A 13,846-nucleotide genomic window follows, 5' to 3' on the forward strand; every position below is an offset into this window, starting at 1 on the left:
ATACAGCGTTGGCTTAAATTTATACTTGATGTGTAAAATCCTAAACTTCAGGTATAGCTAGAGAGTTATAAGAAAAGCTTGTCTCAAGATCCCTACTGGCCCTTTTGTCCCAGAGTTTGTTTGCACCAGCTTAGGGGGAACTTGCCCCCAAACATTCACACACACACACACACACACACACACACACACACACACACACACACATGCAGGGATGAATGTACACACTCACATAAAAAATCACCAGACACACATACAAAATAAATGCCCTCGTAGGGAAAATACACAGCCAAATGCAGCCATATTTGCTGAGCGCCTGCTGTAGCAGGCCACGTGCTGTACCCACAGGGACCCCCCTGTGAGCAGAACAAAGTGCCCGTGCTCAGGGAGATTACAGGGTTTGCACTCACAAATATGTATCATGCATGTTTAAAACGTGTGTACATAGGTTCCCAGGTGGGCTTACGCAGACGTATGTCCATTCACATACACACGTGCTGCATTCACAGTCCCATGCATGCAATACACACACACACGCACACACACACACACAGCTGTCATACCCACAGCGTGCATTGACACACCCATGGCCACCCTCACAGGTAGTTGTTCACTCACCTGACATACCCATAAGCAAGCCCCCTTTGCTCTTCCTCAGCACCCTGCTGTCCCCCACCCACCCACCCTTTTACTTCACCCCACCCACGGTCCTGCCTCCCTCCAGGTGGATGAGGAGCTGTACCGGCTGCAGTTTGAGAAAGTAGATCTCCTGAAGCGCATCGATGAGGACCAGGATGACCTGAATGACCTCATGCAGAAGCACAAGGACCTCATCGCTCAGGTAATGGTCTTACGTGGAAGACGGCTTGGTGGCCCTGGGCTGAGTAGGTGGGGGATATCGAGAAGGTGATGCTGGGCCACTCCCTGGCCTCAGGACCTTGAAGGGGTAAATGCCACAAAGATAAACAGAAGTTATGAAAGTTCATGTGGCCCTAAGGGAGGAGAATGTCACCTTCAGATGGTGTGTGCATCTCTGGAGGACATCTCCACTAAGAAAGATTTTTACTTATTCACACGTCGATCTACCCATCCACCTGCCCACATATCCATCCATCTGCCTATCAAAATATTCATCCGTCCACCATCCATCTGCTCATCAATCCACCCATTTACCTGTCGACTCTTTTATGCACCCACCCACCCACACATCCACCCACCTATCCATTCATCTTTCCATCCTTTCACCCATCTTACCCATTCACCCACCCATCCACCCATCCATCCACCCATCCATCCACCCACCCACCCATCCACCCACCCATCCATCCATCCACCCATCCATCCATCCTTCCATCTATCAACTTCTCCATCCACTCATTCATTCATTCAGTATTTACTGAGTGCCTGCTATGTGTCAGGTACTGTGTGAAGTGCCGAGGATACTGTTTTGAGCAAAAGCACACCCCATTGGTGCCTTCTTGTGGCTCTCAGTTTAGTGGACTGGGCAGACTGTATCACATAGTCCCCCAGAGTGGAGGGGAGACTTGCAAACTGAGCTAAGAGTCCAGAAAGGAAATGAATATGATTCTGCAAACCTTGACCTAGGTTGGGGGTCAAGGAAGGCTTCCCCGAGGAGGTGGCACTTGGATGGAGATCTGAACGAGGCACAGGACTTAATTACATTGGAGTGGGATAGTGAGGACGGGGGCAGTGTTCTGGGCAGAGGGAACAGCACTCACAAAAGGCCTGTGATGGTGCATTTGAGAGGCTAAAAGGAGGCCAGAGAGGGGAGTGTGGCACAAGGTGAGCTCAGTGAGGCCAGCAGAGGAGGGCCAGATTGGGATCTTGTGGGCTGTGGTGAGTTTGGATTTCATTTTACGTGTGATAGGGATCACCAGGAAGATTTTTAGGGGAAAGAGCGAGAGTTGAGGATCAGCCAGGATGCCACCCCAGACTGTCAGCTGCGCAGCGACAGAGTTCTCTTGTCTCAATCCAACTCTGTATCCCAGGGCCTAGAAGGGTGCTGGCATGGAGTAGATACTCAGTAACTACCTGCTGGATAAATGAAAGTGGCAGTCGTCCAGGGCAGAGACAATGGCTGCTTGTTTCCGGAGATGGCGTGGAGACGGCGAGGAGTGCATGGACCCAGGAGAAAATAGGAGGCGTGATGGCAGGATGGGGAGAAACAGAGGCTTTGGGGTGGAGCTGAGGGATGTGATGGGGATCCCCGGCAGATTTCTGATCTGTGTAACTGGGGAGAGCGGACCCCCCAGAGCAATGAGCGTCTTCCGCACATTGTACCCCCAGAGGAGATCCACGGTAGAACACCCGCCAGGCTTCAAATGTGTCCCACAGAGACTTGATCTGAGGGGATTTCTGTTAAACAGGGAATCCTAATAACAAAAATAATCAATTATATCATCAACAATATAACAACCACCATAGAAATAGCCTGTGCCATCTTCTGCCTTTGTGAGTCACACTTATTTTTGTTCAAAATGGAAGTTTCTTTATTTGTTCAATTACAAAAGCAGTATATTCACATGCCTGTTATAAATAATTTAAATAATAAATACGTGTGGGAACTATAAAGTGAGAGACCCTCTTGCCCTCTGGAATCTCTCTCATTGGAGATAATCAGGCTTAACAGTTTGGTTCTCCTTTTTTTTTTAAGAACTTTTACTGTCCATTGCTTCATTTAATCTCTGAATAAACCCTATATCGAGGGGCTAAGTGGAGACTCTCAGTCCATTTCACAGATGGGGATACTGAGGTGCAGAGAGGTTCTGTGGCTTGCCAAGGCCGGTATCCAGGTCTAGAATCCCAGTTACCTGACACTCAGAATAGTTCTCTTCCCTTGGAATCTGGTCCTAGTGCTGTGGCCGGCCCATTTCTGTCTTGGCTGTCAAGGGTGTATAATAAAGTATTAGACAGTTGACCAGAGCTATCGGCTTCTAGAATGGGAGTGACTCAGCGAAGATTGAGATGAAGGATGGTGGGGAGGATGTGAGAGGTAACTTTTTGGAACCAGCTACTGTCACGGTGGCTCTGAGAGACTTAGACGTCTGTGGGTGGGGGAAGAAGGGATTGCCAGGGGTGGTTTCCCAGCAAAGCCTGTGGTCTCACGGTGACATTTTTTGTCTCACCAGTCTGCTGCCGACATTGGGCAGATCCAAGAATTGCAGCTGCAGCTGGAGGAAGCCAAACACGAGAAGCAGAAGCTTCAAGAACAAGTACGTGCTCAGAGCTGCCATATCGTGGGGGAGGAAGGGAAGGGTTCCCCTGGGACCTCACAGTTTGGATCCTGGAAACTGTCATTCATTCATTCGTTCATTTGCTCAACTTCAGTCTTGTGCCAAATGAACTGAGAGCAATCCCAGCAGGCAGACACACACACACACACACACACACACAAACACACACACACACACACACACACACACACACACACACACTAACCCTTGCTTATGCCTCTTCAGCATCTAAAGATGCTCCATGCAATGAGACCCATCAGCCATCCAATGCAGGATTTTCTCCCTCTGAGAAATGGCTCCAAGGAAAAGGGGATGCTCTGTGCAAGACAGGATCATCATTCTTTGTGAAATCTTCCTTTGAAGTCATGGTTCCTCCTAACACCCCTGAATTCCCTCATTAGCTAGTGGGTTGCTATTATCCGTGAAATTCTCCAAGCTCTTCCACAGCTGTTGCGTGTGCCTGCTGAGAGCGACTGTCAGAATGACTGAGTCTCAAGCAGATGTCCACGGGCTCTGAGTCACAACAAACACCACAAAAATAATGGCAGCAGTGGCCATTTGCTGGGTGCTTATTATGTACCAGGCACTAATCTCCTTCAATCTTCACCCCCACAAGAAAAATGAAGAAATGGGGCTCAAGGAGGGGAACTTGCCCAGGCTCGTGCAGCTGGAAAGTGGTGGGGCCAGGTTTTGAACCCTGGTATCTGTGCATGACTCCCAAACCCACTCTTGGCTGTGTCCTTTGATGCTGAGGCTTGCTGGTCAGTCTGGCTTTGCTCCCTTAGCAGAGCAGGGGAAGAAGGTAAGAGAAGCGTGATTGAAGTCTTATATTGGAGGTTGAAGGCCTGGGAAGCGTCACCTTCCAGCACCTGAGACCCAGGGGCAGGGTGTGGTGTGAGGATCCTCAGATTGGAACCAGCAGTTCTTGCCTGAGCACTCAGCAGACAGCGCCTGAGCCGAGAAGGAGGCAGTGTGAATGGGCCTGAGGCTGGTCCTGCACGTGTCTCCATTTCGGGACTCAGGGCCAACAGGTGGCCAAGGGACCTCTTGGGTTTGTCCCCAGCTGCAGGTGGCTCAGATGCGCATCGAGTACCTGGAGCAGTCCACCGTGGATCGAGCAATTGTCAGCAGGCAGGAGGCCATCATCTGTGACCTGGAGAACAAGACGGAGTTCCAGAAAGTGCAGATTAAGAGATTTGAGGTACTCGTTGACATGTAAATATCGCTCAGGCCTAGAGCAGTGAGGGTTTTTGTGCAAGCTCCATCCATCCTTCCACCGTCCGTCTATCCACTCATGTGCCTTTATCTGGATATGTATTACTCATCCATCTCCCATATGAGTTTTCTCCTTCCCTCCCTCCCTCCCTCCTTTCTTCAATCACACTGTCCCACAGACTACCTATCCATAACCTACCCACCTCCATCTAGCTCTTACCATCTCCATATACCATCACTGGTCCATCCATCATCCCGTTTGTTCTTCCGTTATCTCTCAGTCTTTTCTTCTCTTCCTCTGTTCTTTTTTTCTTCAGACCTTGACCTCTCTAGCTGCCCATCTTTTTATCCATTGATGCACTTCTACCCATCTCCATCCACCCACGCATCCACTGATGTGCCCAACACTCATTGTGAGCAGACCTTTGTTTTGTACCTAGAGTGTGCTAGGCTGTTTTAGGGGCATGAGAGACAGGTGTATAAAATAGATTCTGCTTTCCAGAAGCATGGAGCTTTGTAGGAGGCGTGGGTAAGCTATGTACATAAATACCCATAATATGGAGAGAGGGCTGTGAGGTTTGGTGGACAGAGGTCCTTTCAGGCTGGGGAATCAGGGAGGCCTCCAGGAGGAGGTGGCACTGATGCTGGACCTTGAAGGACAGGTTAAGACTTGGATGGGCTGGGGTGGGGTTCAGTGATTATATTCAATTTAGCTCTGTAGGCTAATGACGTGAGACACTTACAGAGGACATCACCATCGTCAAAATCCTTCCTCCTCAGCCTTTCCATTTGACCTTCACCACAGCCCTGTGGGGCTGGTCGGATAGAATGAGAAGATGACCCCAGAGAGGTCAAGTGACTTATTCAAGATAAAGCCAGGCAGTGTTAGTGGCAAGAGTAGATTGACACTTGACCTTCACTCCATCCCAGTCCCAGGCTCTAACTTCTCTGCAGCCGGCTGGTTTACCCACAGTGTGACAGCATGTCTGGACAATGGGACGCTGCCATTCCCATTCTGAAGCATTGTTTCCCAATCCCCTGGTGGGCAGTTGGTCTCTCAGAAGGCTGCTATGGATGAAGAACAGAGAAAAATTCTTCTTTGCCTTGACCCTCTGTGGTTCTCAGAATTGCTCAAGGGATCCCTCAGGGCATAATTGTCTCTGCAGATGACCATGAAACTTTGATCTACTATATTTTAAATGATTAAATTCCTAATGTTGGGCTACATCATAGAACATTTTTTTACTTGATTTGAGCCAAGTGAAGTGATAGCAAAGAAGAAAAGAAAATGATGGGAGAAAAACTTTAAATCACAGATTCTATCTCCAGATTCATTTTTCCCCTCTGCCATCATGATTTGAGTTTAGTAGAATCCCAGGTCCTTGAGACGGGGTGCCTCAGCGGCACAGTTTGAGAACTGCTCTTCGTCCTTATAACCCTCCTGCTGCCCTTTGAAATTGTTGCTAAACTCCATTTGAAAGGCGAGGGGGAAGTGAATAGTAATGCTTTTCTTTCAGGCCATTATTCAGTCTCTGATCTGCAAAGGGACTCAGAGTCCCTGGGAAGGGCCTGAAATATTCATGTGGGCTCTGTTCTCTGTCAACGCCTGAGTATTTGCCCATCGGAATCGATTGGTTCCAGGCTTGTTGACTGACTAATGAATTCTGCAGAACAGCCCTTGGGTTTATTTTCTGTAGCTCTCGTGATGCCCACAGCTCTTTTCTCTCTGTTGTTGCATTGTGTCCTCATGGGTTTTCCCCCCAGGAAAGGAAAAATGCTATAAAATATTACAGCTGAGGCTCATGGGAAATTATCTGCTCAAACCTCCTCATTTTACAAATCGGGGAAACCAGTACCCATGTTGGGGATGGGGTTTTGATCTCCCAGGGTGGCGTTCCCTCCACTGCACCACTCCACCTCCCACACCTTGAGATGAATGAAAGCTGCTATAAATATTAATAATTCCCATTCCTTATCCAGCATATCCTAGGTGCCAGGTACTGAGTTAAGCCTGAATAACTTAACATGTTCAGTCCTGACAGCATCCCTGGAACGTAGGTGCTATTAACATCCTTGTCTCTCAGAGAGGTTAAATAACTTGCCCAAGGTCACACAGCCAGGAAAAGGTAGAGGTGGGATTTGAACCCAGAGCGTATTCAGAGTCAGGGTCCTCATCAGTATGCTAAACTGCCTCTCAGAATAGCAATTATCATTTTCTAGGCTTGTAAAGTACATTCTTCATTTTTGTGTCAGTAATCAGGATTATTATCCTGATGATAAAAACACACAGAGATTCAGCCAAGGATGTCTCTTCCTGGAGCCCACTGTTTCACGCCCCCGGCCTCTAACTCGGGGTGACCCCTCCCCCAGGTCCTGGTGATCCGGCTCCGGGACAGCCTGATCAAGATGGGCGAGGAGCTGTCGCAGGCCGCCGTGTCCGAGTCCCAGCAGCGGGAGAGCAGCCAGTACTACCAGCGGCGCCTGGAGGAGCTGAAGGCGGACATGGAGTTGCTGGCGCAGCGGGAGGCGGAGGCCAGCCGCAGGTGCCTGGAGCTGGTGAGTGCTGCCCCCGGCGCCGGCTCTGCTGTGATTGACGGCTTGGGGCTGGGGGAGCTCTCCCTCCTGCTGCACGGGAGACTCATAGGGCATCTCTGGGGCCTTTGGGGCAGGCGGGAAGCAGGGAGAACTTGACAGGGGATGGGCAGGGAGATGACGCTGCCATTGGCTGCAAGCCCTGGGGGCGGGCCCCAAATGGACCAATGGCATTCACTGCTGCTGGACGGCCACCCAGTGCCTTCCATCTCAGACTTGCTTCTCCTGCCTCCCACATTCTGCACCAGAGGCCGGGCGGCCTCAGGCGAGGAGGAGGGTATCCATGTTTATTAAATGTCTGCCTTGCATGAGTCTTAACATGCGTAATATCATGTAATTGCCATAACAACCCTGCGAAGTCAGGATTATTATCCCATTTTACAGATGAGGAAACTGAGACTTCGAAGAGGTGAGATAGCTTGTTTAAGGTCACACCTAGTCAATGTCAGTGCAATTTCTGGGCTATTAACAGCAACAACAAAGATTAAAACAATAATGCTAAAGCCACCATTTATTAAGTACTTGCTATATGCCAGGTCCTGGGTTAAACATTTCTCTTTTAAATTCTCCAATCGGTACCACGAGGTAGGTACTATTCTTATCTCCACTTTACAGGTGGGGAAACTGAGGCAGGGGACATCAACAGGCCAAATTGAGGCTCAAAATGGTACATTCACTTGCCAGTAAGAATTTGAACCCAGATCCATCCAGCTCCGTAGTCTCTGCTTTTATTCACTAAGCCGTGCTTTGCTCCCTGGTGTGGTCCAAGGAACGTTTTAAAATTTGTTTCCTGCCCAAAGGGAAGGTTTCTCATAGTTCAGCGGATTTTTCTGAGAACAGTTTCCCGCAGGGGTCACAGAGCGTCTGAGAGGGCCTGCTCCTCCTTGTCCCCATGAAGCCAGGTAGCCCTAAGACTCCAGATTTTTGCTTCTGTGACTGGGGAGGCATCTGGCACCCACTTTGCCCACCATAAAGTCTTCACTGAGATGACCCACAACATGCCACGGCCTGGCCCAGAGGTCTCTAAGTCACAGTCATTATTGATACCCTTCTCGTCCTGTCCACTCTGGTTTTGTGACAGATCTCAGCAACTTGTCCTCCTGCAGCAAGTATATTTCTCGGGCCACTGCCTCTCACGGCCGGTGTCATTCCCATCAGTTTGGCCCTTGACAAGCCAGCAGCCTGGCTGCCGTGTGGCGGAGGCGAGGCTCCGCGCAGAGACCCAGGTTCCCAGACACAGTCCGAGCCCCGTGACTGGCGGTTCCTCCACCCTCCGTGGCTCCGGGAGAGAGAGAGGCTGTTTCCTCCAATTGACAGGCCAACTTCCTCATTAATGAGCCCTGCTTCTCATGCAGCCGAGTTCTCCTCCTGCCGGCTCTGGCCTGGAGTGAGAGAACATCTTCCGTCTTTCTCCTCTGATGTCTTCTCTAACTGGCCAGACACCCACGCATTGCGGCCAGATCAAACAGTGGTTTCCTTCCTCTCTCCTTCGCTCTCTTTTTCTTTCTCCCTCTCTCTTCTCTCCTTCCCTCTCTTCTCATTTTCCTTTCTCTATCTCCGTTCCTAGGAATAGATAAAGATCTTTAAAGGCCCTAAAATACTGAAAAGATTATAGTGCAACCCGCATATATGAATAAAAATACAAACAACACAAAACTGTGGAACACAAAGCTTGCCTGTATGCTGAAATTAGACCTGTATCTTTCTCTGTTTTCTGATTGCAAGATTTGGATACGTTTACCGGGACTGAATTTTTCTCTTTATTGTGGTTGGGCAGTGTATTAGTTTCCCAGGGGCTGCTGTAACAAATTACCAAAAACTGGGTGGCTTATGACAACAGACATTTGTTCTCTCACCGTTCTGAAGGCCAAAAGTCTGAAATCAAGGTGTTAGCAGGGCCATGCTCCCTCTGAAGGCTCTAGGGGAGAATCCTTGGCTATGACCACATCACTCCGGTCTCTGCCTCCATCATCACATGACTGTCTTCCTCCTGTATGTGTGTCTCAAATATCCCTCTGCCTTTTTCTTGTAAGGACACCTGTAATTGGATTTAGGGCCCACCCTAAATCCTGGTTGATTTAGTCTCAGGTCCTTACCTTAATTATATCTATAAAGACCCCTTTTCCAAACAAGCCCACATTGATAGATTCTGATGGACATAACTTTTGAACACCCTTCACCCCACTACAGGAGGGAAGAGCACGTTCCTACTTATGTGGCGTTCTGCAGTGATCCACACGGCTTGTTGTTCCTCAGTGATTCTGTGGATGAGCAAGGCTCAAAGGGACAATGTCAAGCTGGCACACCTTTCCCAATAGTGGATGTCCCAAACTCACCAACCTATTTGCCCTCAAATACGCCCCTTGCCTTTGGGCCCTGGGATATTTCCGTGGGGAGAAGAGAGGAAGTCATATTTTCTTGTATCACTTATTTATTCATTCATTCATTCAACATGTATCTACTCACCACCAGCTATGGCCACAGCACAGGGATGGGGATTGGTGGGGAGGTGCTGGGAACCATAAGGTGCCTGCTGTGTAGAAGCTCACAGTGTGGACAGAACACAGCTCCGTGGGAGAGTTCAATGAGCACTGTCGATTTAAGACGAACCCTGTTGCTGAGCCCCCTCCCACTGGCGGGGCATTCTGGTACTTTCCCAGGCTTCTCAGGAGGCATCTCGCCTCTCCAGGTGCATGTCTATGTCATCAATGTGCCTTCCTCCCTCCATCCCTGTAAGACAAGGAGGCAGCTGCTCCATGCCATGCGTTCTCTGTAAATGTCACCAAAACCTGCAAAGCAGTCAGAGTTTCTGGTTCTTTTGTTCATGAGATATGTATCCTTAGGGTATACTGCGGGCCAAGCCCTGAGCTAGATGTTGGGATCCAGGGGGAACAAGACACAGTCTTGCCTTCAAGGAGCTCACACAAATGAAGAGATATGGCTAACTCCATTGTGAGTGTATTTTACGCATTCCTTTGTCAGGGGCGCTCAGGGTTCCCACAGGCAAAACAAGGCGTCTATGAGCTGGGATTTGGGGGTTCTTAGAAGACCAGATGGCACCACGCCCACTGTCACCACCACAAGTCATTTCTTTGGGTAAAGCGTTGCCCTCTTCATCTTCCATTTGTGAAATTCAAATATCCATGGGAGGGCTAGAATGAATTTCCTATCTCCACAGTCCCAGCATTCATTCATTCCCTGGACAAACATTCATTGAGTCGCTCTGTGCTCAAGCTCTTTACAGATGTTGTCTACTTTCACACTTATGTCAACCCCCAGCTGGTGGAGCATGTGGAGGTGCAGATGTGTGAGGTGACTCGCCCAGGGCTGCAGAGTCAGGGGTGGCAGAGCTGGGCTTGATGTCCCTGTGTGTGCAACTCTAAAGCTACCCTTGGGACACCACACTGCCCTTTCAACCCAACGCTGCTGGGAAATGGCTCTGCTCTGGGAGACCCCAAAAAAGGATCCCGCACTCCGGGCCCTGCTGAGAAGCGAGAAGGGTGTTGATGAATGTCCTCTCTGTGTTCCTTTCCGCACGTCCCTGGCCTGTACCATTTGTCACTGTTGGTTTTGGTTTAAAGGGCTGCGAGTTGTTTCGTGTAAATGATTTACACCTCTGGCTGGCACGCTGGCACATCCAGATCAGGATCAATTACCCTGCCCGTGGAACTTCTCTTCCCGGAAAAAAGACAAATGAGGTTTCGCCATTAATTTTAGTAAATGTACTATTCCTGGCGACTACAGGAGCCATTATGGAGAAAAGAATATTCTGGCTCTAAATCATTCAAGTCCCTTTGTCATGGGAGCGATGACACAGCTCACCCGTGGATTTATATCCTGTTGTTTTTCAATAGTTACAGAGCCCAGGGGAAACCTCTTCGGCCCCAGGACAGGTATTCAAGGGAGGTCAAGGGCAGCTGGGAGAGCCGGAGGTGACAGGACGGCCTGCCCTCTGCCTGCTTTCGGCAGATGCACCTGTTTTGGAGGCTGCACCTGTTGGGTTTGCCCTTCATCACCTTGGCCTCACTTTCTGCTCTCTACTTTCCCCGGAGCCGGAAGTCCTTTTCACAAGCTTCCCAGGTCTTGAAAACCTTGGACGGTCCTTCTCCTCACTCTTGTGCATCCACTCAGTGGCCCGCACTAGAAATCGCGGTGGCCTGGCTCCCCCTGGCTCACACAGATTGATGGCGAGGCCTGCTGACTTTAATCTATTTAGGGGTTTTTCCAGTCCTTTCCTTCCTGTTCCATCTCTGCTTCCTCTGTCTTTATTTAATCTGCAACCCCTCTGGTCTGGCCCTCTACGGTTACTTTCTCCCTTGTCTCCCCGCTGTTCCTCCACTCTTGCTCTTCCCTGCATATCTCTCCAGAAGAGACACATCTTACTGTATTACTCTTCTGCTAAGAAATCTTCCACGGCTCTCCACTGACTTCAGAACAAAGTCCTAACTCCGTCAGAGCCTCGGACATCTAGTCTCTAGATTTTTCTGCTTTTGCTTGTCTGCCTCTCATCACCTTGCATGTTCTGCTTAAGCATGAAAGCAAGTGTTCAGGACCCAACGCCATGTTATTTCTTGACTCCCCACCTTTGTTCTCGTGCATTCCTCTGCCTGCCTTTTCAACTGACAAAATTCAGATCGGGTCTCACCTCCAGGAAGCCCTCACTGTTATCCTCACCCCTCACTAAGATGAATACTTCTTTTGTGTTCCCACATCCTCCTGCGTTCACCCCATCCATGCATGTACCACCCAGTTATTGTAGTTGCTTGTGTCTTGCCTTCCTAGACAGAGGGCCCCTGAGAGAGGGATTGAGTTTGATTTGACTCTGGGTCTCCAGCCTCTGGTTCAGGGTCAGGCATAGGGTAGATTCTCAGTAATTGCTTCCTGAATAGTTTCTCCAATATTTTGAGGTTTTATCTCTTAAGAGAACAGCTCAAAAAGTATATCTTAAAAATTAGAACTTTCAGATCAACAAACTTTTGTTTGAATCCTATGTGCCTGGTGCTGTGCCTGATGTTATGAGTGATGCAACATGAGTGGACCAGGGACTGTGGGTCTTGGACAGCTCGAGATCAGGAGGAGGAGATGCATGTGTCCCAAAATATTTCTGATGCAAGATGGGATGTGTGGGCAAAGGAGGAAGTGGTTTGGTACAGCCAGGAGACCCAGAGAAGATTGCATGGAGGGTGCATCATTTGAGTTTCTTCAATGATGAGGCACTATTGGCGGGCGGCTTTGGGGGAGCAGTGGCCTGATCATGTTCATCGTGGCTTCCTCACATTTGCGTTCAGCAAATGTCTAGTGAGTGCCTGCTGTGTGTCAGGCAACGTCCAGGTCTCCAGAAAGGCAGAGATAAACCACATGTCGGGATATAAACACAGACTCTTCCCCTCCTCCTTCCTTTCATGTCTTCCTTCTTCCTCATCACAGCTCCCCCACTGAATGCCACCTGCAAAATCCCTTCCCCCCATCCCAGCCTGCTCTCTTCTGCTGTTTCCCCTGCTCTTCTTCAGCTCTCACGTGTCTAGGCATGGACATGTTATTTCTCTCTCTCTCGTTCCATCACAGAATTGCTCTGCCTCATGTTAGGGAAGATGATGTGTATTCATTTCTTAGGGCCATCATAACAAATTACCAAAAACTGGTTGTCTTAAAGCAATAAAAATTTATTCTTCCACAGTTCTGGAGGCCAGAAGACTGAAATCAAGATGTTGGTAGGGCCACCCTCCCTCTGAAGGCTCTAGGGGAGAATCTTCCCTTCCTCTCCCAACTTCTGATGGTCCAGGTGTTCCTTGGCCGTGGCAACATAACTTTAATCTCTGCCTCCGTGCTCACATGGCCTTCTTCTCTTCTCTGTCTCTATATCCTCTCTTCTTCTTATAAAGACACTAGTCTTTGGATTCAAGGCCCCCCTAGTCCAGTATGACCTCATCTTAACTCATTACCTCTGCAAAGACCCTGTTTCCAAAAAGGTAACATTCTAAGGTTCCAAGAGGACATAAATTTTGTGGGGAACACTCTTCAGCCCACAGAGTTGTAGAAAGAGCAGTGGACTTGGAGTCTGAGATCTTGGGCAGCTGAGTTAACATTGCAGAACCTCAGTTTCCCCATCTGTAAATCAGGAGGGTAAAGTACAGTCAATCTCATTGGGTGGCTGTGAGGATGAAATGAGATGATGTTTGTAAAAGTGCCCAATGGTAGCACACAGTCGGCACTTAACAGATGCTACCTTGTTTTCTTTCTCCTTTCTTCTCTTGCTCCTCCTCTGACTCTCTGACTTCTCCCTCTGCTTCAAGCTTATCTAAGTCTAACAGCTCCTCCTCCACTCCCCACTCCATGTCCATGATGGCCGATGACGATGCTGATGAGACCTAGTATTTGTTTACCACTTGCCAGGTGCTGGGCGCTGGGTTAAGTATTTACAGGAGTTCTCTCATCTAAGCCTTGCCTTTTGAGCTAATTAGCCCTATTTTATCAATAAAGAAGCTAAGATTCAAAAAACTGAAGCAACTTGTCCAGAGTCACATTCCTAGCAAGTGGCAGACTCAGAATTTGAACCCAAGTCTGACCGACTCAAACCCATTCTCTTCCTCATAAGTTGTACATACATAGTAGTTACTCATGCAAGTGCGTTTTTAAAAAATGAGTTATAGAAATTGCTATTGCTTTTAATTCTGTAATCTAAGGTTTCTCAACCTTGGCATTATTGACACTCTGGGTGGGATAATTGTCTGTGGTGGGGGCTGTCCTGTGCCTTGTATGATCCTTAACAGCATCCCTGGCCTCTACGG

General features: G+C 48.9%; 1 protein-coding gene across 1 annotated transcript in view; it reads left to right on the forward strand.

Moving 5' to 3' along the window:
• MYO18B (myosin XVIIIB) overlaps positions 1 to 13,846 on the forward strand; it is a 230,162-nt gene that overhangs the window by 160,182 nt on the left and 56,134 nt on the right. The window contains exons 35-38 of the mRNA XM_058532289.1: positions 722 to 838; positions 3,147 to 3,230; positions 4,315 to 4,452; positions 6,837 to 7,022. Coding sequence (XP_058388272.1) covers positions 722 to 838; positions 3,147 to 3,230; positions 4,315 to 4,452; positions 6,837 to 7,022 — 525 coding nt within the window. The remainder of the gene's footprint in view (positions 1 to 721; positions 839 to 3,146; positions 3,231 to 4,314; positions 4,453 to 6,836; positions 7,023 to 13,846) is intronic.

The sequence above is a fragment of the Diceros bicornis genome, chromosome 35 (assembly GCF_020826845.1).
Source record: "Diceros bicornis minor isolate mBicDic1 chromosome 35, mDicBic1.mat.cur, whole genome shotgun sequence".
In the NCBI taxonomy this organism is placed as follows: Eukaryota; Metazoa; Chordata; class Mammalia; order Perissodactyla; family Rhinocerotidae; genus Diceros; species Diceros bicornis.